Source organism: Tursiops truncatus, chromosome 2 (assembly GCF_011762595.2).
Source record: "Tursiops truncatus isolate mTurTru1 chromosome 2, mTurTru1.mat.Y, whole genome shotgun sequence".
NCBI classification, from domain to species: domain Eukaryota; kingdom Metazoa; phylum Chordata; class Mammalia; order Artiodactyla; family Delphinidae; genus Tursiops; species Tursiops truncatus.
The window spans coordinates 160,119,771-160,142,923 of NC_047035.1; the positions used below are offsets into that span (position 1 = coordinate 160,119,771).

A 23,153-nucleotide genomic window follows, 5' to 3' on the forward strand; every position below is an offset into this window, starting at 1 on the left:
AAGATACATATTAATTGATATATTGATTGGTTAATAAAATAATGAAATTATTACAGTTGTCCCTCGGTATCTGCAGGGGATTAGTCTCAGGATCCCCTGTGGATGCCAAAACCTGAAGATGCTCAAGTCTCTTGTATAAAACAGTGTAATGTTTTCCTATAACCTATGCACATTCTCCTGTATACTTTAAATCATCTCTAGGTTACTTATAATACCTAATACAATGTAAATGCTATATAAATACCCATCAATGCTATGTAGATAGTTAGTTGCCAGTGCATGGAAAATCCAAGTTTTGCTTTTTGGAACTTTCTGAAAATTTCTTTTCAGAATATTTTTGATCTGTTGTCAAGTGAACCTGTAGATGTGAAACCCATGGATACAGAGGGCCAACTGTATTAAATTGAGGAAGGTTTTCCTATGTTTGAATTTCTCGTTTTCTTTTAATAACTGTACTACACAGTTGAAATACTGTAACTCTTAGTAAGTGTTCTACTGTGCCCAACCATTATAAATCTCTACTTACCTACCACTTTGTTTAAACCTAATTGAAATATTAGGTCATTAACTGATGGATTCACTGCTGGAAGATTTTCTGCTGTATCTGGATGTTCTGAGGCTGCTTCATTTTTAACTGTAATAATAATAGATTGCCAGATTAGTTGATTTAAAACTAACATTTTGTTGGGGTAAAATTATAAAGTTAATAAGAGCGATTTACCGTATACTTATTTAATCTTATTTAATTAACAATTTAACATACTGCTTATTCAATTAAATACAAATATGTCTAAAAATTTTTAAAACTTTACTAGCTACTAGTTGCCAGATATTATTATATCTGTACTTTTCAAATATTATCTCATTTAATAAGAATTCTAGGAAGTAGGTATTTTTATTCTCATTTAACAGATGAGGAAAATAGAGCTTAGAGAGATTATGCATATTTTGGAAGGTCACGTAGTTATTAAGCACAAAAGTTTGAAATGAATTTTGTTCCTTTAGACTCTAAAACCTACACTCTAGCTAGTAAACTGAAATGTCTACTGAGATTGAGAATGTAGTATGAGTGAAATAAACCTGATGATGTTTGGAGTGGCATGAATAGCAGAAATGAAATGGAGAGCACAGGCATACCTCATTTCATTGTGCTTCACCTTTACTGCCCTTTGCAGATACTGCGTTTTTCACAAATTGAAGGTGTGTGGCAACTGTGCATGGAGCAAATGTATCAGCGCCATTTTTTTTTTATTGGCGTATAATTGCTTTACAATGGTGTGTTAGTTTCTGCTTTATATTTCAGTGCCATTGTTTTTTTAACAGCATTTGCTTACTTCATGTCTCTGTGTCACATTTTGGTAGTTCTGGCAATACTTCAAATGTTTTCATTTTTATTATATTTGTTATGGTGATCTGTGATCAGTGATATTTGATGTTACTATTGCAAAAAGATTACAATTCGCTGAAGACTCAGATGATCGTTAGCAGTTTTTAGCAATAAGGTATTTTTAAATTAAGGTATGTACATTTTTTTAGACATAATGCTACTGTACACTTAATAGACTACAGTATAGTGTAAACATAACTTCTCTATATACTGGAAAACGAAAAATTTGTGTGACTCAATTTATTGTGATATTCACTTTATTGCAGAGGTCTGGACCAAACCCACAATATCTCTGAGGTATGCCTGTACATATCTTATATAAAGTTATTACTCCCATTGATTGTTACAAATGTAGGTCTGAGGTTCCTGGGTCATCTAAATTCGCAAGAGAACCTAGAAAGGTAGTTAGTTACAAGAACTCCAAGATTTTAAAATATCTGCAAGTAATTAAAAAGTTTTAAGCATGTTCGTAGGATAAAACAAATCATCAATTATTGACCCAAGAGAATTACCTAACTTGGGAAAGGATTAATTCTAACATGTGGGTGGGATTTGAAAGCCAATAACTGGTTATATTTCTTTGGAAAATATCATCATTTATCCACCAATATATCTCTATCATCTAGGAACAGAAATAAGATTTAAAATCTAGATTAAATTGGTACTTTCAAAAGAAGAAAAAAAAACAAGATATGCCAGGAAAAAAATGGAAAGAACAATTAAAAATTAAAATGTGCAATTAAATTAATCACTTTTGAAAACTGCCAAGAACAAATATTTTCATGGGTAGAATTCTTCATAAATCTTAAAGGATTAAATCCTATGCTATAGCACATAAAAATGGAATTTTCTATTTCTTTCACAAGGTCAAAAATACAGTAGTCCCCCCTTATCTGCAGTTTCCGTGGTCAACCCTGGTCCAAAAATGTTAAACAGAAAATTTCAGAAATAAACAGTTAATAAGTTTCAAATTGCGTGTTGTTCTGAGTAGGGTAATGAACTCTCACACTGTCCTGCTCTGTCCTGCCTGGGACATGAATCATCCCTTTGTCCAGTGTATCCATGCTGTATATCCTGCCCATTAGACACTTAGTAGCTATCTTGGTTATCAGATTGAGTGTCATAGTATTGCAGTGCTTATGCTATAGTAACCCTTATTATACTAATAATGACCTATTGACCATCAAATAAATTATGGACAGGAAACACAGGAAAAGACACAGTATATACAGGGTTCAGTACCATCTGGTGGTTCTCAGGCATCCATTGTTTTAAAGTATTTCATATAATTCCCACAATTATTTTGTGAGGTACATACTATTACTAGCCCTATTTTTCAGATGAAGAAACTGAAACATGGAGAGATTAACTAGCTTACACAGTTAGTAAGAGACAGAGGTAGGCACCAAAGACAGGCAGTCTATTTTCAGCATCCATACTTTTAAACACTACCCCTACCATTACCTCTCATAAGAAGATAGGCATCTCCTAATGGAAACAACACAAATATTCATCCACAGGAGAATGGGCAAATTAATTATAATATATTCATAAACCAGGTCAATATACAGCAATAAAAATAAATGAATAAGGACTAGAATTATCAACAGTGATCTTGAACCAAAAAAGCAAGTTGCTTAAGAAAGCATACAGCATACTACAAACAAAACAATAGCATAAATCCTTTACAGATGAAAACATACCTAACAAAAGTATAAAGAAATATATATGGTAATGATAAATATCAAATTCAGAAAAGAAGGAGGCAATAATCTGAGAGGAATAGAGAGGGTCGGACTTCAATATTTAACGTATATTATATTCATTAAACTGGGAAACAGACACACAAGTGTTCATTACATTAACTCTTATCATACCTTTCTGTATTTCAAAATAAATTAAAAGTAACAGAAACAACCTAAAACACCTAGGTTTTATTTGGTTCTCTTTCACTTGAAAATATTCTTTTTTTAAATTAATTTTTATTGGAGTATAGTTGCTTTACAATGTGTTAGTTTCTACTGTATAGCAAAATTAATCAGTTATACATATACATATATCCCCTCTTTTTTGGATTTCCTTTCGATTTAGGTCACCACAGTGCATTAAGTAGAGCTTTCTGTGCTACACAGTATGTTCTCATTAGTTATCTATTTTATACATAGTACCAATAGTGTAGATATGTCAATCCCAATCTTCCAATTAAGAAGCACAAAGATAAACCAAATCTTCTGTTACACTAAGTCAAAAATCCAAATAAAAATTTTCCAATCTTTCTAATAATGTCCATTTTTCCTCAAATCCATTTTTTAAGCAAACAGAAAAAATAAACAGATAAATTTATTTAAAATATACAACAAAAAATACACTAATATCAAAGAACTATAGTAGAAAATATATAATGATATCAAGAGTAAGATCCAGTAGATAAAAAACAAATGTTCCTTTTCTCTTCTTGAAACCATATAACAATATAAAGAATAGGTCTACTGGATAATAACAAATATTTTTAGCAGATAATGTACTTGATAAGAATTGAAATGTGAATGCTGGATATAAGTCATACTTTTAAAAATGAAATAACTGTAATAGCTCCATAAGATTCCTAGCAAAGCATGTCCTAAACTTGTTCTCTATGAAACACTGCTCCATAAAAAGAGAAAGGCAGGGTTTCTTGCTCAATAAATTTAAGAAATACAGTATAATAATGAGAATATTAAAGACTACAAGAAGGAATGGGGGGTGCTAATATCATTACAGCATTTATTAGTTCTGCAGAATTCCAATTTTTGTTAAATTGTATTCTAAAATATCTAACCTAAGGAAAAAATTCAACTATAAAACATAAACTAATTGATGCACATTTAAAATATATTTTTAAATTGTCAAATATTTTATGATGACTTTTAAAATATGTTTATCAATATCATTCATACCTCTCAATTTTTGAGACTCATAAACTCCACTTGTTTGAATTTTATCCTTGTATCCTTTAGCTAGTACTAGATCTTCAAGTATAAAATTCTCATCTGAGAGTTCATTCGCATCTTGATCTACCAAGATGAAGAAAACTTTCAGTAAACTAAATACAGAAACACTACTGAAAACCACATACTGCGGCCTAATTCCAAGAAGATTATAATGTCTAGAGGTTAGGAAGATATTCTTACATCAAGTGAGAAGAGAAAAATGATTACTCAATAAATGTCAGAAGTTCACTTAATAGATTTCAATATCTACTCTTGATAAAACTCTGTGAAAAATTAGAACTATAGATTTATTCCTAGACATTATTCTCTTAATATAGAATATATTTCTGTCTCAATCCAACAGATAACACCTTGATTTATGGTGAAGCACCAAAAAATATTCTTATTAAAATTATAAACAAAACCAGAATGTGAATCATTATCATTTTAACAATTACCTAGTTCTGGTAAAGTTGGTATGATAAATATATGGAGCAGAAATTACAATGAAACTATAGAAGAAAATGTAGGGAAGCAGCTCCTTGACACTGGTGTTGGGAATGATTTTTTTTTTTTAATATATAACACCAAAAGCGCAAACAACAAAAGAAAAACTCAACAAATGGGACTACATCAAAGTTAAAACCTTCTGCACAGTAAAAGAAACAATTAATATAGTGAAAAGGCAATCTTTGGAATGGGAGAAAATTTTGGAAACCATGTATCAGATAAAGGGTTAATATCTAAAATATATAAAGAATTCATACAGCCTAATAACAAAAAACCAAACAATCCAACTGAAAAATCGGCAGAGAACTAACAAGTTATTTTTCTAAAAAAGACAACTGGACTTCCCTGGTGAGGCAGTGGTTAAGAATCTGCGTGCCAATGCAGGGGACACAGGTTCGATCCCTGGTCCAGGAAGATCCCACATGCCCTGGAGCAACTAAGCCCATGGGCCACAACTACTGAGCCTGCACTCTAGAGTCCACGAGCCACAACTATTGAGCCCACATGCCACAACTACTTAAGCCCGTGCACCTACAGCCCATGCTCTGCAACAGAAGCCACTGCAATGAGAAGCCCGTGCACTGCAATGAAGAGTAGCCCCCACTCGCTGAAACTAGAGAAAGCCTGTGTGCAGCAATGAAGACCCAATGCAACCAAAAATAAAATAAATTGAAATAAATAAATTAATTTAAATAAATAAATAAATAAGACAACCAAATGGCCAACAAATATGTGAAAAGATGATCAACAATATTAATTATCAGAGAAATGCAAATCAAAGCTACAATGAGATATCATCTCACACATGTTGGGATGGCTATCATCAAGAGAACAAGAGATACAAGTGCTGGCAAAAATATAATGAAAAGGAAATCTCTGTACACTGCTAGTGGGAATGTAAATTGGTCTACCCACCATGGAAAACAATATGGAGGTTCCTCAAAAAATTAAAAATAGATCTACCATCTGATTCATCAATTCCGCTTCTAAGTACATACCCAAAGCAAATAAATACAGGATTTTGAGAAGATATATGTACTTATATTTTTATTGCAGCATTATTCACAACAGGAAGATATGGACACATCCTAAGAGTCCATCAGTGGATGTGGATAAAGAAGATGTGGTGTATATATATATATATACAATGGAGTATTATTCAGCCATGTGAAAGGAGGACACCCTGCCATTTAAGACAACATGGATGAATCATGAGTACATTATGCTAAGAGAAATAAGTCATACAGAGAAAGGAAAATACAGTATGACATCATTTACATGTGGAATCTAAAAAAGCAAAACTTGTAAAAACAGAGAAAGAAATTGTGGTTAACCACAGGACACGGGGTGGGGTGACAGAATCAATGCTGTTTAAGAGTATACAAACGTGAGTAGTAAATAGAGATCTAATGCAAAGTATAACGAATATAGACAATATTGTACTAAAATCATCAAACTTGCTAATAGGCTAGAACTTAATTATTCCAACCAATAAAATGAAAGAATAATTATGTAATGTGATACAGGTGCTAATTATCACTACAATGGCAATCATATAACAATATATAAATGTATCAAATTAACATGTTTTACACCTTAAATTTACACGTTTTATGTCAAATGTACAATAAATGAAAAACAAAAAAATGTGTACATGAAAGGCCGCTAAATCATAAATAATAGAGTTTAAATCATACAGGATGTTGAAATGTTAAAATAATAGTAGTGAGAGGACTTCTATTTCTTGTATGACATGTAAAGTGCTTGGAAGTCACTACTTCCACTCTCACAATAAGAAAAAAGCCTAGCAAACTTTTTAAATTAAACATTTTTTTTCTTATCAAAGTCAAGGCAAAATGCTGCCCCCCAAATTGGAGAGAGAGGTGGATAAAAGAAGCATAGTTTATTGGCAGCTGAACCCCAGGAGCAGAAGCCCACTACTGAAGTCAGGACTAGTAGGAACACTTAAACTGTGATTGATGAATTGCTGAAAGTTCAGTATATACTAGCTTGAATCTTACTGGTACCCCCATGTTACTATGAGTTTCATGTCTAGGAAACCCAACCAGGTTCTCAGGATGAAGATCAGAGGAAAATTGCCACATGCTTCCAACAGGGAGAGGGGAAAGTAACTGTTTTTAATCATGCCCAGAGCTTTCTGTTCTCCTTAACAAAAGACTGCCCTCAAGGGAATCTATTTTACCAGAGCTTAACCAAAACACCGTTTACCAGAACCTAACAGACCTTAGGGAAGGGAAATGTTCAACATGGGGGTGAGCAGATATAAAATTTCAGCCCCTTCTAGCCTTCCTGTCTTACCAAACAAGTAGGAGAGACATGAGAAACACTTGTGAAGGTGGAAACCTAGCGACACAGGCTTACTAAAAGACTGAGACCTAATCAGAGGATTACAGAATGCTTCCCCTTCCCTGACACCTTACCACCACATTAATAAGCCTCCTATATAATTGCAAGTTACAGCTAAAAGGACAGCAAGCCTCAGACCCTACTTAAGGAATCTAAAGGGAAACCCAAAGATATCAGGGGAGACAAAAAAAAGGGATAATACAGGAACTTTTAGCATCTGATACCTACAGCTACAGTAAACAAAAAATACAGCCTAATACCTAACCAGATAAACATGAAGCCTCACACTAAAGGCCTATATAAGCCTCAGTTCCTTTTACACAATACATCATGTCTGGATTTCAACAACAAAAACAACAAAAATGCAAGACACGCTAAAAGTAAAAACCTAGTCTAAAGAGTATGAGCACCAGACTCACACGACAGAGATCTTAGATTTATCATACTGTGTATGTGAAGTAATTATGGCTAATGTGCTAACAGCTCTCATGGAAAAAGAGACAGTATGCAAGAACAGAAGAGTTATTTAAGCAGAAATCTGGAATCTCTAAGAAAAAATCAAAAGGAAATATTAGAAATCAAAAACACTGCAACAAAAATGTAGAATTTCTTTGATGTGCTCATCAGTATATTGCATACAGTCAAGGAAAGACTCAGTGAGCTTGAAGATATGACATTAGGAACTTCCCGAATTGAAAAGAGAAAATAAATGGAAAAAAAGGAACAAAATATCAGAGATCTTTTGGACAATAATAAGAGGTGTAATATACACATAATGAGGACATCAGAAGGAGAACAATGAAACAGAATAAATATTTAAATAATGGCTGAGAGTTTTCCAAAAATAATAACAGACATCAAATCAATGATCATAGGAACTCACAGAACACCAAAAAGGATAAATACCAAAAAAAAGCTACACCTGTTCGTATCATATTCAAATTGCAGAAAATCAAAGACAAAGAGAAAATCTTGAAAGACTCCAGAGAAAAACAAAAACAAAACACAAATATACTTTATCTATAGAGGGACAAGGATAAAAATATCTTATACTTTTCATCAAACTAAGCTAGCAAGAAGAGAATGGAGAGAAATATTTAAAGTGTTGAAAGAAAAAAATAAACCAACCTAGAATTTTGTATCCAGAAAAACTATCCTTCAAAACTGAAAGAGATATAATGATTTCCTCAGATTAAAAAAAAAAAAATTTGTTGCCAGTAGGCCTGCAGTGAAAGAAAATGTTAAAAGAAGTTCTTCAGAGAGAAGGAATAGGATACAGATCAGAAACCTAGATCTATATAAAGAGAATGGCATTAGAGAAGAAATAAATGAAGGTAAAATAAACTTTTCTTACTCTTAGTTGATATAACAGATAACAGTTTATTCATAATAATAATAGAAACAATGTATTCAGTGATTATAGCTTATAAGTAAATGAAATGAATGACAACAATTCTATAAGTGACAGGAGGAAGGAATTGGGATTACACTGTTATCAGATGCCTGCACCACCCATGAAGTGGCATAGCGTTATTTGAAAGTACGCTTAGATTAGTGGTAAATGTATACTGCAAATTTTAAGACAATCACTAAAAATTTTTTTAAAGAAATATAATTGATATGCTAAGAAAGAAAAGAATATGGAATCATATTAAACATGTAGTTAAAGCAGAGAAGGTAGGAAAAGAGTGGAAGGTGAAAAATAAAGTACTAGGGCACTGAAGAGAAAATAGTTACAAATATGATTAATATTAAATGAAATACCAATAATCACTTTAAATGTGAATGGTCTATTAATTAAAAGACAGAGACTGTCAGAGTGATTAAATAAACTGACCCAACTATAAGCTGTCAACAAGAAACTCATTTTAAATATAAAGATAAAGTAGACTGAAAATAAAGGGATGGAGAAAAGTGTATCATGCTAATACTAATCAAAGTAAAGCCAGAGAAGCTATATTAATCTGAGACAAAGCAGACTTCAGAGCAAGGAAATTACCAGGGGTAAAGAGAGCACTACATAATAATAAAGGGGTCAATAGCTAAGAAAACATAACAGTCTTTAATGAGTATGCACCTAACAACAGAGCAACAAAATATCAACACATGAGGCAAAAACAGAACTGCAAGGAGAAACAGACAAATCTACTTTTATACTTGCAGCTTGCAATACCATCTTATCAGTAACAGACAGATACAACAGGCTGAAAATCCATACCTTAACAAATTTAAAAGAATAGAAATCGTATGAAGTATACTCTCAGATCACAATAGATTTAAACTATATTAATCTAATGCCAAAACTAGGCAAAGAAATATCTCTCACAAATAAGATGCAAAAATCCTCCACAAAATATTAACAAATTGAGTGAAACAATGTATAAAAATAGTTATATATGATGACCAAGGAGGATTTATTCCAGGTATGCAATTCTGACTCAATATTTGGAAATCAATTAACGTAACTCAACAGACTAAAGAAAAAAATCATTTGATCAATCAGAAATGCAGAAAAATTATTCAAAAAAATCCAAAATCCATTCATGATACAACTGTCAGCAAACCAAGAATAGTGTGAACTTCCTCAATTTGATAAAGGACATCTACAAAGAAACCAACAGATAACATCACACTTAATGGTAAGAAACTAAATGCTGTCATCCTCAGATTAGGAATACATCAAGGATGTTTCTTTTCACCACTCCTATCCAACATCATACTGGAACTCACAGCTAATGTAATAAGTCAAGAAAAAGAAAGAAAAAGTATATAAATTGAGAAAAATAAACAAAACTATTCTTGTTGAACAACAACAGCAACAAAACTCCTGGAATTATAAGCTGGCTATAGCAAGGTTTCCAGATACAGGTTAATATACACAAGTCAATTGATTTCCTGTATGTCAGCAGTGAACAAGTGAAATTTGAAATTGAACACAATACCATTTATATTAGCACCAAAAATGAAATACTTAAGTATAACTCTTCAGACACAAGCGTCATCAAAGATTTAATGTAGAGATTTTCCATGTTCATGGATAGGAAGGCTCAATATTGTTAAGCTGTTAGCTTTTCCCAACTTGATTCAATGCAATCCCAAGCAAAATTCCAGTAAGCTATTTTGTGGATATTGACAAACTGGTTCTAAAGTTTATATAGAAAAGCAAAATACCTACATTAGCCAATACAATATTGAAGAAAAACAAGGTCAGAGAACTGATGCTACCCAACTTCAAGGCTTCCTACAGAAATCAAGACAATTAGTGAAAGAATAGATAAGTAAGTCAATTGTAACAGAACAAAGAGATATAGACCTATAAAAATACAGTCAATGATCTCTGTCAAAAAAGCAAAAGCTATTCAATGGAGAAACGACAGTCTTTTCAACAAATAGTACTTATACAACTGGACAGCCAAATGCAAAAAAAAAGTGAATCTAGACCTGACACCTTACCAAGAATTAACACAGAATGGCTCATAGACCTAAATGTAAAATGCAAACCTATAATTCTCCTAGATGGTAACACAGATGAACATCTAGGTGATCTTACGTTTGGTGTTGATTTTTCAGATAGAACACCAGAAGCACAATCCAAAAAAAAAATTGATAAGCTGGGTTTCATTAAGAAAAATACACACACAACTTCTGCTCTGTGAAAGACACTGTTAAGAGAGTGATAATACAAGCCACAGGCTGGGAGAAAATATTTACAGAACAGATATTTAAGATCTGTTATCCAAAACATGCAAAGAACTCTTAAACCTTGACAATTAGAAAACAAATAACACAATTACAACGTGGGCAAAGATGTGAACAAATAACCTACCAAAGAAGTCATTTAGATGGCAAATAAGCATATGAAAAGATGTTCAGCATATACATCATTAAGCAATTGTAAATTAAAACAACAGTGAGATATCACTACATACCTATAGCTAAAATTCAAACACTGAAAACAACAAATGATGTCAGGAATGTGGAGCAATGGGAAACCTGATTCGTAGCTGGTAGGAATGCGAAACACTACAGCCACTTTGAGGACGGTTTGGCAGTTTCTTACAAAGTTAAATTATAGTTTTACCATATGATCCAGCAATTGTGCTCTTAGGTACTTATCTAACAGTGTTGAAAATTTATGTTCCCACAAAAGTTATGCAGTAACCAACAGGTACTAAGTTGTTTGTACACAACTAATTAATAAAGAAACTGTTGGGCTTCTGTTGTGGTTTAGGATCATTATGAAAAAATTACTGAGACCATGCAAAACACCACAAACTTCTGTCTGAATTGTTTACAGAAGACTGTGTAAATACTTATCATAAGAAAGCAAACATGGCTATATTATTATCAAACAAAATAAACATTAGGCAAAAAAAATGTATTTTTAGAGATAAACAGTGTACTTTTACAGAGATAAACAGTGTACTTTTATAGCTCATGTTTACCAGGAAGATATAACAAGTATAAATTTGTACACATTTAATAACATCATTTCCAAATATATAAACCAATCTGGCTAAACCACCCGTAAACACAAAGAAGTCCGTAATCACAGTGGGAAAATTTAACATACATCTCTTAGTAACACAGAATAAACAAAACTTCAATGGAATTGAAAAAGAATTGACTAACACAGTAAATATATTTGATCTAATAGATTTATACAAAAGATATGAGTAAACATTCATAAACCTAAGAGAGAGGGTTTTTTTCCACTTACTTTAATTAAAAATAAATCAATAATATTGAAATTTATCATACTTACTATTTAGTGCTTTCATTGTGACAGCTCTAAGTTTCTTAGTTTGAGATTGGCTTTTTGACAATTCAACTTCATCCTTGGGTAATACGTCTTCTGCTTTCTGAGCTACGAGAAAGATGCTTTTAATCCATTAAATAGAGAACTGGATTTATTGAAAATCCTCTGTAATTCAAACACATGTCAATTATCCAGGAATATTTCTTCTCATGGTTTGAAACAATAAAGTCAAATACCACATTATTGAGAGTGAATTACAGAGTGAGTATGAGAAGTGTAGAGACAATGGGAGTACTGTTCAAAAAGAATAGTTTTATAAGGTATTCACATTTTAGGATTAAGTGCAATATTTTCATAACAGATATATGAGTGAGAAAAAAAAGAAATGATAAATAATACATTCAAAATAAATTTAGAAGATTCAAAAGCAGATCAGGTAAGAAAGACAGAAAATACAGGCAATGGTATACTTACCTCCAAAATATCCATGCTTCCAGTAAATACAAATGTATTCAATGCTCCATTTAAAGCACAAAGAGTGTTACATTGGATTAAAAAATAACCAATTATATACAGCTAAGTCATAATAATAGAAAAAGGTTAAAAATAAAGTGACGAAAAAATTATTCTATGCAAGTAGTTACATAAAGAAAGATACCACGCCAACATCAGACAAAACAGACTAAAGGCACAAAAAAATTACTACAAAATGTCCATCATAAAGACAGAAATTTCAGTTCACTAAGAATAGATAACAATTTAAAATGTGTATATTTATTATATATATATCTGTATGTAATATATAATCTATATGTAATACAGATTATGTGTCTGTATATTTTTATTTATAATAAAGCTTTAGAAACATAATTAACTTCACCTAATGGAGAATACATACACAAACACGTTGTATATGCTATGTATATGTGTACCTATATGTATATATGATACACTATATAGCATGTATTTCTATGGTCAATTGAATAAATATTAAACAACCAGAGAAATTTAATTAAAAATCATTATATGATATTCTTACTACAAATCCTCACTTTTCTGGCAGTTCCAAGTGTCTTAATTTGAGATGAGTTTTATAAGGTTTAAACTTTTTCTTTACATGAAAGATTTCATCTGATATCCATTTTCTCAGCTACAAGTATAGAGGCTCTTAATCCAATAAAAAGTAAAACAGCTGGATTGTAAAAGCTCTGGATTATTAATGTATACCAAGAACAACTTAGTTTCCATTCAGCTTTACAACAACTTAAGCAAATACACACAATTTAAACAAATGATCAAACTGTCCTCCCCTTGCCCACCCCACCTCCAATCTTCTGGTGCATTTTCAAAATGGACTATGAAATTAAGCATAAAAATCATCAGAGTGCTCTCCTCAAAGTATGTGGAAGACTCTTGTTACTGAATACATACACCTAGAAAGTTGTAATTAGGGACTTCCCTGGTGGTGCAGTGGTTAAGAATCCGCCTGCCAATGCAGGGGTCATGAGTTCGACTCCTGGTCTGGGAAGATCCCACATGCTGCAGAGCAGCTAAGCCCGTGCACCACAACTACTGAGCCTGTGCTCTAGAGCCTGCGAGCCACAACTACTGAGCCCACGTGCCACAACTACTGAAGCCTGCACACCTAGAGCCCGTGCTCCACAACAAGAGAAGCCACCGCAAAGAGAAGCCTGTGCACCGCAACAAAGAGTAGCCCCTGCTCACCGCAACTGGAGAAAGCCTGTGTGCAGCAACAAAGACCCAACGCAGCCAAAAATAAATAAATAAAACAAATAAATTTATTTTAAAAAAAAGAAAGTTGTAATTAGATTTTACTGTACTAAGGGTATTAATATTTTTAAAATATTAAAACATTTTTAACAACGTATATGATTGATTTAAATGTTAAACTAATTAGAAAGTAATAATTCAAAAATAAGGAAAGAAAATAGAAAGAAACCTGGATCAGGTAGGAGAAATAGAAAGCACCCAAAAAAGGAAATATTTAAATCTAAATATATTAGTAAGTACAGTAATTATAAGTGGATTACATGTTGTAGTGAGAGACAAAGACAGTCACACTGGATTTATAAGCAATTTAACTATAATTTATTTATGAGAGGTCACTGAATTATAAGAACATAGAAAATTGTAAAGTAAGGAAGTGAAAAAAGATATGCCTGAAAATACTAACCAAAATAAATCTGCAGGAGTTATGTCAATGTCATACAAAATAGGATTTTAGTCAAACGACCTTACTGGAGACAGGCTAAGATGGTACCTTTTATAAAAAGAAAATGTTGAGTCCATAAGGACTATCAAATATTTTTTTTTGTATGCACCTAACAACATAGACAGTATAAGGAAAAAGGACAATACTACAAGAAGAGATAGATAAATCCACAATCATAGTGGGAGAATACATTCACTCCATAATCGACAGACAAACAAAATGCAAGAAAATCAAGAAATAGGAATTTAAATAACACAGTAAAAATTTGACTTAGATGTCTGTAAGCTCACACATTCATGAATATAATTCTGCTTAAAACAATTAAAATGTAAAATAATTTTATAATACTCATAATTCAGTATTTACAAGTTGAGTCTTTTCTTTCTAGCAGTTCCAAATGTCAGGCAAAAGACTTTCATCTGGTACCTCTTCCATTTTCTGAGCTTCAGGAAGAAAGGCTCATAAAAGCACTAAATAGAGAACCAGATCTGTGGTGGAACCTCTATATTTACAATATATGTTAGTTACCCAACAATATCTTATCTCATCTTTTAATGATATATACAAATCACTATTTGAAGTGTAAACATCATGTGAACACAACACTTTTCACACATGTATATATAAGCAGTCGTTACTTTTTAGATATACAGAAGCATTAAATGTATTTAATTTAGAAATATTGTTATTATAAACATTATTATACTTAGGTTTTAAATTATTATTTTGTTTTACAGTATTCATATTTTTGAATAAAGTTTAAATTTTTGGTATTAAATATGGCTAATGAAAAATATATATAATGATAAAAAATAGAGTGCAAGAAACATCAGATACAAAAAATGGTGGAATACAAAATGGTGGAATTACACTTAAAAATATCAATAATTGGTTTATATATGATTATGAGAGGTAATTAAAAGATCAGGCTGAATTCTAAAATATAGACAATTATAAGTTTCTTACAAAAGATAGAGCAAAATCATAAAGACACAGGAAAATTAAAGTAACACGATAAAAAAAAATGTATCACACAAATACCAACCAGAAGAAAATTTATGGAGCTACCCTGATAGCAGATAAGGTAGTTTTAAAGGAAAATAAACAAATAAAAACTATAAAAATGATGAAGTGGGTCTCTTCATTAGGACAAAATGTTCTGTCCCCCAAGAATGTTATCAATTTAAAATTTATATGCACATAAATAATAGAGTATCATAAGATATAAACCAAAGCTTGCCATGACTAAATAGAAAAATCCACAAAGTGTAAGATTTAACATATCTAATTCAGTGATTATAAAAGAAACAGATAAATCATCAATAAAGATCTAAAGTATGATGGGAATAATTACTAAAGAAGCAAATGGTTGAAGATATATTCATGAACAAAAAAGTGTTCTGAATTTAATTAAAAACAATTTATAAGATTTATGTTTAATTACTTACTATCAAGATTCTCCTGTCTGATAGCTCTAAGGTTCTTAGTTTGAGATTGGTTTCTTGAAAAAAAACCTTTCTTCTCAGGAGGTAGATTTTCAAGTGTTATCGTATCGTTTTTCTCGTTTTGAAGAGGAAATGCTAAGTAGAAAATGATACATGTATAATGGAACTTCTGGATATGCCAAATAATCAAATTTTCTTTCCATAAAGGTGAATTGAGAAAAATCATGTGAATAGTTTTCATGACTGTGTGTGGAAGTAGTCAGTCTTGTTACTTAGTAATTATTGACTGCACAAATACCAACCAAAAGGTATCATTACTTTTGCTTTTGTTCTCTAATTATCTTAGGGTATTCACACTTTAGGTCATTTAGTTTTACTTCTATGAAATATATGCTCAAATACATATTCATGAACCAAAGGAAAAAAAATCTTCTGATGAGTTTAATTTAAAATGATTTAAAGTCTCCTTTTATTATACTTACTATTGCGTCTCTCCTCTCTGGAAGTTATTTGTTTCTTTACTTGCAATTGGGGTTTTGAAACTGAAACTTGTTTCACAAGCACAGGATTTTTATCTGGTACTCCATAATAACCCATATAAAGAGGTGCATTTAGTCCACTAAATGTGCAATCTCTAGATTTCAAATTTATAACAAGTGTACAGTAGCATTTTGTCTCATTTTTATAAAGTCATAAGTCAATAATTATAATGCTAGATCTGTCATAAAACTGGATGATGCTGAAGCTGTCTCATTATTTCATAAATATTCCTAAGCAACAAATACATTTCATATTGGTCTTCAGGTTTCATGGGTTATTTATGCTTTAGTTTAATACATAATAATAGACCAAGCAATGAAAATGCCTATGCAGAAGATCATTCATTAATTGCAAAACACTTACAACCATCTACATGTTCAAGCACAGGACACTGATTGAATAAACTGATATATATACCACAACTATGGTATTGGTATAAGTACTGCTACAATGGTAGATAATTAAATAGATAAGATAGTATATAAACATCTGTACGCAGAGTGAGATATTCCCCTCTGTACTAATACATCAGATGTTTGCTGGATGACGTTTCATGGGGAAATGAAAGACTAGTTGAAACACTGGTGGAGCTCATGCCCTTTCATGTTTAGACGCATATTATTGCAGTAAGTGAATAAAGGCTTGTTATTTTCAGTTTGGTTCGTTGTCTTTATACACCACCTTCACAACTGGTAGCTCTCTCTCAGTGACAAATGGTGGCAAGCAGGGTGGCCCAATTAAGCACAATGCCTTTCTGGAAAAGTAAAAAGCATGAAGACCCCCCAGGGCATTTTGGGGAGATGCTTGAGAAGACTACAAGGCTTCTTGGGAAGTACCAGCTGGTCATTTGCAGGAGTCTGAGGGTCCTAAAATGCACTCTGCCAGCCACAGCAATGAGTCTCAGGAAGTGCTATGTCAAGAATGCCCTGGGGCACTGCTGGAGAGGGCTAGCAGATTGTTTATGCAAGCTTTTGGGGTTAGAGGGGTAACAGTGGTCCTTCTCTTTAGTCCCAGACTCCCTGCCAAAATGCCTGGTGGGTCAAATTAGGGATCCAACAGAGGGGCTCTGGGAAATCTAGGGAAGCAATTCCCTGGCTACTGCTATTGTCCTCTGATGATAGTACTAAGTACAAGCTAAGCTGCACCCAACCATTGCTGTCAGCTTTTTTTTTTTTTTTTCCGACACGTGGGCCTCTCACTGTTGTGGCCTCTCCCGTTGCAGAGCACAGGCTCCGGATGCGCAGGCTCAGCGGCCATGGCTCATGGGCCCAGCCGCTCCACGGCATGTGGGATCTTCCCGGACCGGGGCACAAACCTGTGTCCCCTGCATTTGCAGGCATACTCTCAACCACTGCGCCACCAGGGAAGCCCTGCTGTCAGCTTTAATGAGGTCCCAGACAACGATGGACAGCCTACAATATAGTAAGTTATTGAAACTCATGATTTAATTAAATATAGAACTCCTTGGGATTGCTTTGCCCAGTGATATAAAGAGATCTTAGAGACCTGGATTGTTCACTTGCATGATGAAGGAGGTAATCTTAAACTTCGTGAGGGACCATGATACTTTGGGTTGTGGTCACTCTAAAACCCCTTTTTAAGTCTGCCCTGACAGCAGAAAGTTTGCTCAAGGAGGAGGAAGAAAGAGAGAAGATGAGAGGCAAATACCAAGACGCTCTCCTTCCTCAGCTGGGAACTGTTCATGCTCTGACAGCTTTCCGCCTGAACCTATCACTAAAATCATGTTTGGACCACCAATGCAGAGTCTAGAGCAGCCCTTTTAATCATGCTACAATAATGAGTAAGAACAGTAGATAAGATTGTTAACCAGCTCACATTTCTAGGTTTATTTGTGCTACTCCTGCTGGTTATCGAACTAAATCTAACTTCTTCATCAGGTCAGGTGACAATGTTCTGCAACAAAATCCAGAACCTAACGGACATATTTTCAGGCACGGAGAAAACAGCTTCTGCCCAAATAGTAAAGACTGACTGACAAAGAGAGCAATATAAAACGGTAACCATGTGCTCTCCCCTGGATGATGCTTCTAGAGAAGCCCTCTGAGTCTGGTTATTCAAAGAGGAGGTCGATGACCAGATATTAGGCTATAAGGGCCACAAAAGGTAGCACCATTAGGGTCTGCATGTTAACAAGTGCTATGATTAATGAAAGTGTTATCCCCTCAGCTTCTCCCTGTGAATATGGAGATGAATAGGTGAGCCCTTCTAACTTGTACTGCGAACTCTCAACTTTCAACAACAAAGACTGGGTCCCAATATCCCCAGTAGGGACCAGAGGTTGTATCCCAGGGTCAGAGTTCAATGGGGAGGTAGGGAAGAATTATATTTCTGGGCCTTTTGGATACTAGTGCAGAGGCAACTGTGACGCACAAACCCCATCACCAGAAGGAGGGGAAAACAAATAATGTCTCTGATTTTGGGTCTGAGGCCACTACCAGTTGGACCCTTACCTAGACCCACTGTGGATGGGTCTCTGTGGCCAACTCCAAACTCCAAATAAAACCTTTTTATGGCATTCACTACTGAATGTATTACCAATAGAGATGTATTGTCTAAGTGAACACCTGCTCACATTTGCCCACAAGCCCCGAAGAAAACTGCTCCAGTTAACACCATTTTAGTGCGGTACATGGAAGACCACAAACCTCCCTGACTAGCAGCCCCTAGTGCTGTTGTTTCTCAAAAATAGTAGCAACTGCCTAGAGTGAAAAAGAAAAAAGCAATGCCTTCATTGCTGAGTTTAAGAACAACAAAGTTCTTCATGAGACTAATTCTCCACTCAATAGCCCTATCTCACCTGTGCACATGGCCCTAGGAGCATGGAGTCTCAAGGGATTATCGGCAGCTCAACACTGTAGCAAAACTCTAAGCACTGGCAGTACCTGACTTTGAAACTGTCACAGAGGCTACTGCCCACCAAGATAAAGAAACTTGGTGTACAACAAATGACATCACTGTCCACGTGGATAATCCAGGATCAGTTTAATTTTATGTGGAATGGGGTGCAATATACGACTAATGTCCTTCCACAAGTCTACCTAAATTCCCCTACTATTTGTCATCAGATACAATAAGACCTAGAAAAAGTCTGGCTACTGGAAGGAACACTAGCCTTCCACAAAACCGAAGATGTCTTCCTGGTGGTCCCAGACAAGGTCATTACCTAATAAGGACTGGTCACTCTGCAGACTCACATGGGGCAACATGACTGAGCCATTAACACAAGGTACCAGGATCTATCATCCAAGTGAAATTCCTAGGCATGATCTGGAAAGGGTGACAACATCCTATTCCAGAGGAGATGACTGCCAATATTTGATCCTCTCAACTCCCCCAAATAAAAAAGAGATCCAGTAATTGGTCATACTTTTCTGGTACTGGCATTTTCCACGCAGGGAACTTGATGGTACCTATCTATGAGGTTACCAAGAAGACCTCGCCCTGTGTGGGGCCGGATTAACAGAATACACTGGTGCGGGTATGGGGAGTCTCTAGCAAGCCTCCCAGGCTGCCCTTCCCCTAAGCCTCTCTGATTCCTATTTGCTGTTTTAGTTACAGATCTCAAAAACTTCTCGGTTTGTCAATTGGCGCCTATGGCAGAATGGCCCTGATACTGGTCAGAAGTGCCCACTGGGCATAACTTCCCGGAACCTGTAATCTCCCAGAATCATCTAAAAGGTACACACACTTTGAGATACTATTGGACAGTTATTGGTCCTTGGTGGATACTGAGTGCACGTCCTATGGCTGTTAAATAATCTTATGACTAGAAATTCCAATCTGAAGGTATTAACACTTTTGATTTTGTTCTCTAGTTAACTTAGGGTATTCACAGTTTAGGTCATTTATTTTTACTTCTATAAAATATACACTTAAATACATATTCATGAACCAAAGAAAAAAGATCTTCTGATGAGTTTAAAATAATTTAGAGTTACCCATAATTATTATACTTACTTTGACTCATCTCCTTTCTGTAAGGTATTTGTTTCTCTACTTGCATTTGGGGTTTTGACACTGAATCTTGATTTACAAGCGTAAGATTTTCACCCAGTACTCCAATATGACCTACATAAAGAGATCCATTTAGTCCACTAAATGGGAAAACAGATCCATTGTGAAATCTCTAGATTTCAAATTTATAACAAGTGTACAGTAGCATTTTCTCTCATTTTTAAAGTTATCAATGAACTGCCATAATGTTAGGTCTTACATGAAAATAAGAAAAGTTTTAATGGGTGCTACTGAAACTGTCTCGTTATTTCATAGATATCTTGAGGAATCAAATATATTTCATACTAATCTCTACTTTTGGGGTACGTATACATTACATAAATACACAATAGTAGATGAAACAATAAAAATACATATGTACAAGGTTATTCATTACAGTATTATTTGTAATTGCAAAATATTTTAAACCACCTAAATGTTCAAGAATAGGATATTGGTTGAATAAATCAAGGTGTATATTATGGTGTATATATATAAACCAAGGTGTAAATTATGGTATAGTATAAACTATGGTATATAATGTACTATTTTACATATTTATGTAAAAATTTTTAAAAGATTTTTATAAACTACATGGAGGAATTTCTAGGAGGTAATGTTAAGTGGAAAAAATATTTTAAAGGTTATCTAGTATACTAACTTTTGGCTCAGAAAGCAGTAATCGGAAGAAATGAGAAATAGATACTAACTTTACAAGATGAAGCACAGAAAAGATAAGCAAAAAAATCATGTAGTTGGTTACCTGCCAGGAGACAGGGTGGGAGAAAGGACTGGGGAATGCATGGGAAGGACTGGGGAAGAAATGACGCTCTTAAGTATACCTTTGGTATAATATTTACTTCTGGAAGTAGGTCAATGTTCCATACATTCCAAAAATAAAACTAAATCAACAAGGATAAGAAGAAGAAACGAAAAAACATAATGAAATGAACCTACTGAAGGGTTAAAAAAATGATTCAAATTAGTCATAAATAGTGTTTGAAACATACCCTCAGACTTGGGCAAGAGTATGGGGTACAGACAGAAAGCAAATCACTAAATCTTCCTAGTAGGCTTTTTTTTTAGTGGTATGTGCTAAGTAATTCTGTAACAAGGGTTGAAGCATTGTAGAGTTAAGCAAATACATAACTCTGCTGATGTTTTAAGAGTCAGGATTAACACCCTGGAAGAAAGGACATACACATATGAAACGGAGGAAGGCAAGAAGGAGACCTGAGGGACTAGAACTGAAGGTGTCTGGGAGTCCTCATGATTTCTAAAATATATGTGCACATAACATATGCATATATGTGTGCACGTGCACATGTATGTATGAATATATGTACATGTGTGTCAAAACTAAGGAGTGTGGATCCAAGTGAAAATCCTATGTGTCATCTTACCTGGCAGTTACCATGGGAGAAAGCTTCCTACCCACACTAGACCGACTGCACAGCCAGTATATTCATGGGTTCAGGCCCCTCCAGGCCAACCACAGTCTTACACAGCCCCAGTTAAGGGCTCAAATGATGCACTGTTCTGTTCAGGTGACTCTGCTTTGACAACCTCACTGGGGAGGCTTGAAGACGATTTTCTCCTATCTGACTCAGTTTTCGCTACTTTTCCATTCCTAGGCCTTCCTGCATTCCCCACCTCCTGGGTCCATAAAATGGCAAGAGCCTTTAGTTTAGGGCTCCTTTGGCAATGAGACAATCCCCCAACCATTTCTGATAAAACATCTCTTACCTGGGGACTTCAGTGGGGAAAAATGGAATAATAAAGCTGGGACCTTTCCTGTTTAGACTCATACTTATGCTATCACAGTAATCGAATAAAGGTTTAATTGTTATTTTCAGTTTGGCTTGTTATAATTGACCAACTCAACAACTGGCAGTGCTTTCTCTGACAAATTGGTGCAGTGAGCAGGATGGATAGTACAGGCACACCTTGGAGATGTCACGGGTTCAGTTCCAGACCCCCGCAACAAAGTGAATATTTCAGTAAAGCGAGTCATATGAATTTTTTGGTTTCCCAGTGCACATATAAAAGCTATGTTTACACGATACAGTAGTCTATTAATTGTGCAATAGCATTATGTCTATAAAAATCAATGTACGTATCTTATTTTAAAAATACTTTATTGCTACAAAATGCTAGCCATCATCTGAGCCTTCAGCTAGTCCTAATCTTTTTGCCACTGAAGGGTCTTGCCTCGATGTTGATGGCTGGTGGCTGATCAGGGTGGTGGTTGCTGAAGGCTGGGGTGGCTGTGGCGATTTCTTAAAATAAGACCACAGTGAAGTTTGGCTCATTGGTTGACTCTTCTTTTCATGAATGATTTCTCTGTAGCATGCAATGCTGTTTCACAGCATGCAGAACTTCTTTCAAAATGAGAGTCAATCCTCTCAAAACTTGCTGCTGCTTTATCAACTAAGTGCATATAATATTCTAAATCCCTTGTTGTCACTCCAGCAATCTTCACATCATCTTCACCAGGAGTAGATTCCATCTCAAGAAACCACTTTCTTTGCTCAACCATAAGAAGCAACTCTTCATTCATTAAAATCTTCTCATGAGATTTTAGCAATTCAGTTGCATCTTCAGTCTCTACTTCTAATTCTAGTTTTCTTGCTATTTCCACCACATCTGTAGTTGCTTCCTCCACTGAAGTCTTGAATTCTTCAAAGTCATCCATGAGGGCTGGAATCAACTCCTTCCAAACTTCCCTTAATGTTGACATTTTGACCTCTTCCCAAGAATCATGAATGTTCTTAATGGCATCTAGAGTGGTGAATCCTTTCCAGAAGGTTTTCAATTTACTTTGCCCAGATCCATCAGAGGAATCATTATCTATGGCAGCTATAGCTTTACAAAATGTATTTCTTAAATAATAAGACTTGAAAATTGAAATTACTCCTTCATCCATGGG

At 34.3% G+C, this 23,153-nt stretch overlaps 1 protein-coding gene and 1 long non-coding RNA gene across 20 annotated transcripts in view; one reads left to right on the plus strand and one right to left on the minus strand.

Moving 5' to 3' along the window:
* CCDC7 (coiled-coil domain containing 7) overlaps window positions 1-23,153 on the minus strand; it is a 271,954-nt gene that overhangs the window by 67,847 nt on the left and 180,954 nt on the right. For 16 of the 19 annotated variants that reach the window (XM_073801610.1, XM_073801617.1, XM_073801609.1 and 13 more), the window contains 5 exons: window positions 20,189-20,299; window positions 15,674-15,805; window positions 11,999-12,100; window positions 4,324-4,440; window positions 527-634 (listed from right to left, as the gene is read on the minus strand). In XM_073801610.1, coding sequence (XP_073657711.1) covers window positions 527-634; window positions 4,324-4,440; window positions 11,999-12,100; window positions 15,674-15,805; window positions 20,189-20,299 — 570 coding nt within the window. The remainder of the gene's footprint in view (window positions 1-526; window positions 635-4,323; window positions 4,441-11,998; window positions 12,101-15,673; window positions 15,806-20,188; window positions 20,300-23,153) is intronic. The other 3 variants (XM_073801614.1, XM_073801615.1, XM_073801623.1) reach the window with 3 other exon arrangements.
* The window catches only part of LOC141278105 (uncharacterized), a 63,938-nt gene continuing 58,056 nt past the window's right edge, over window positions 17,272-23,153 (plus strand). Inside the window, exons 1-2 of the long non-coding RNA XR_012330406.1 lie at window positions 17,272-17,632; window positions 19,784-19,909. This is a non-coding gene — a long non-coding RNA (uncharacterized lncRNA). The remainder of the gene's footprint in view (window positions 17,633-19,783; window positions 19,910-23,153) is intronic.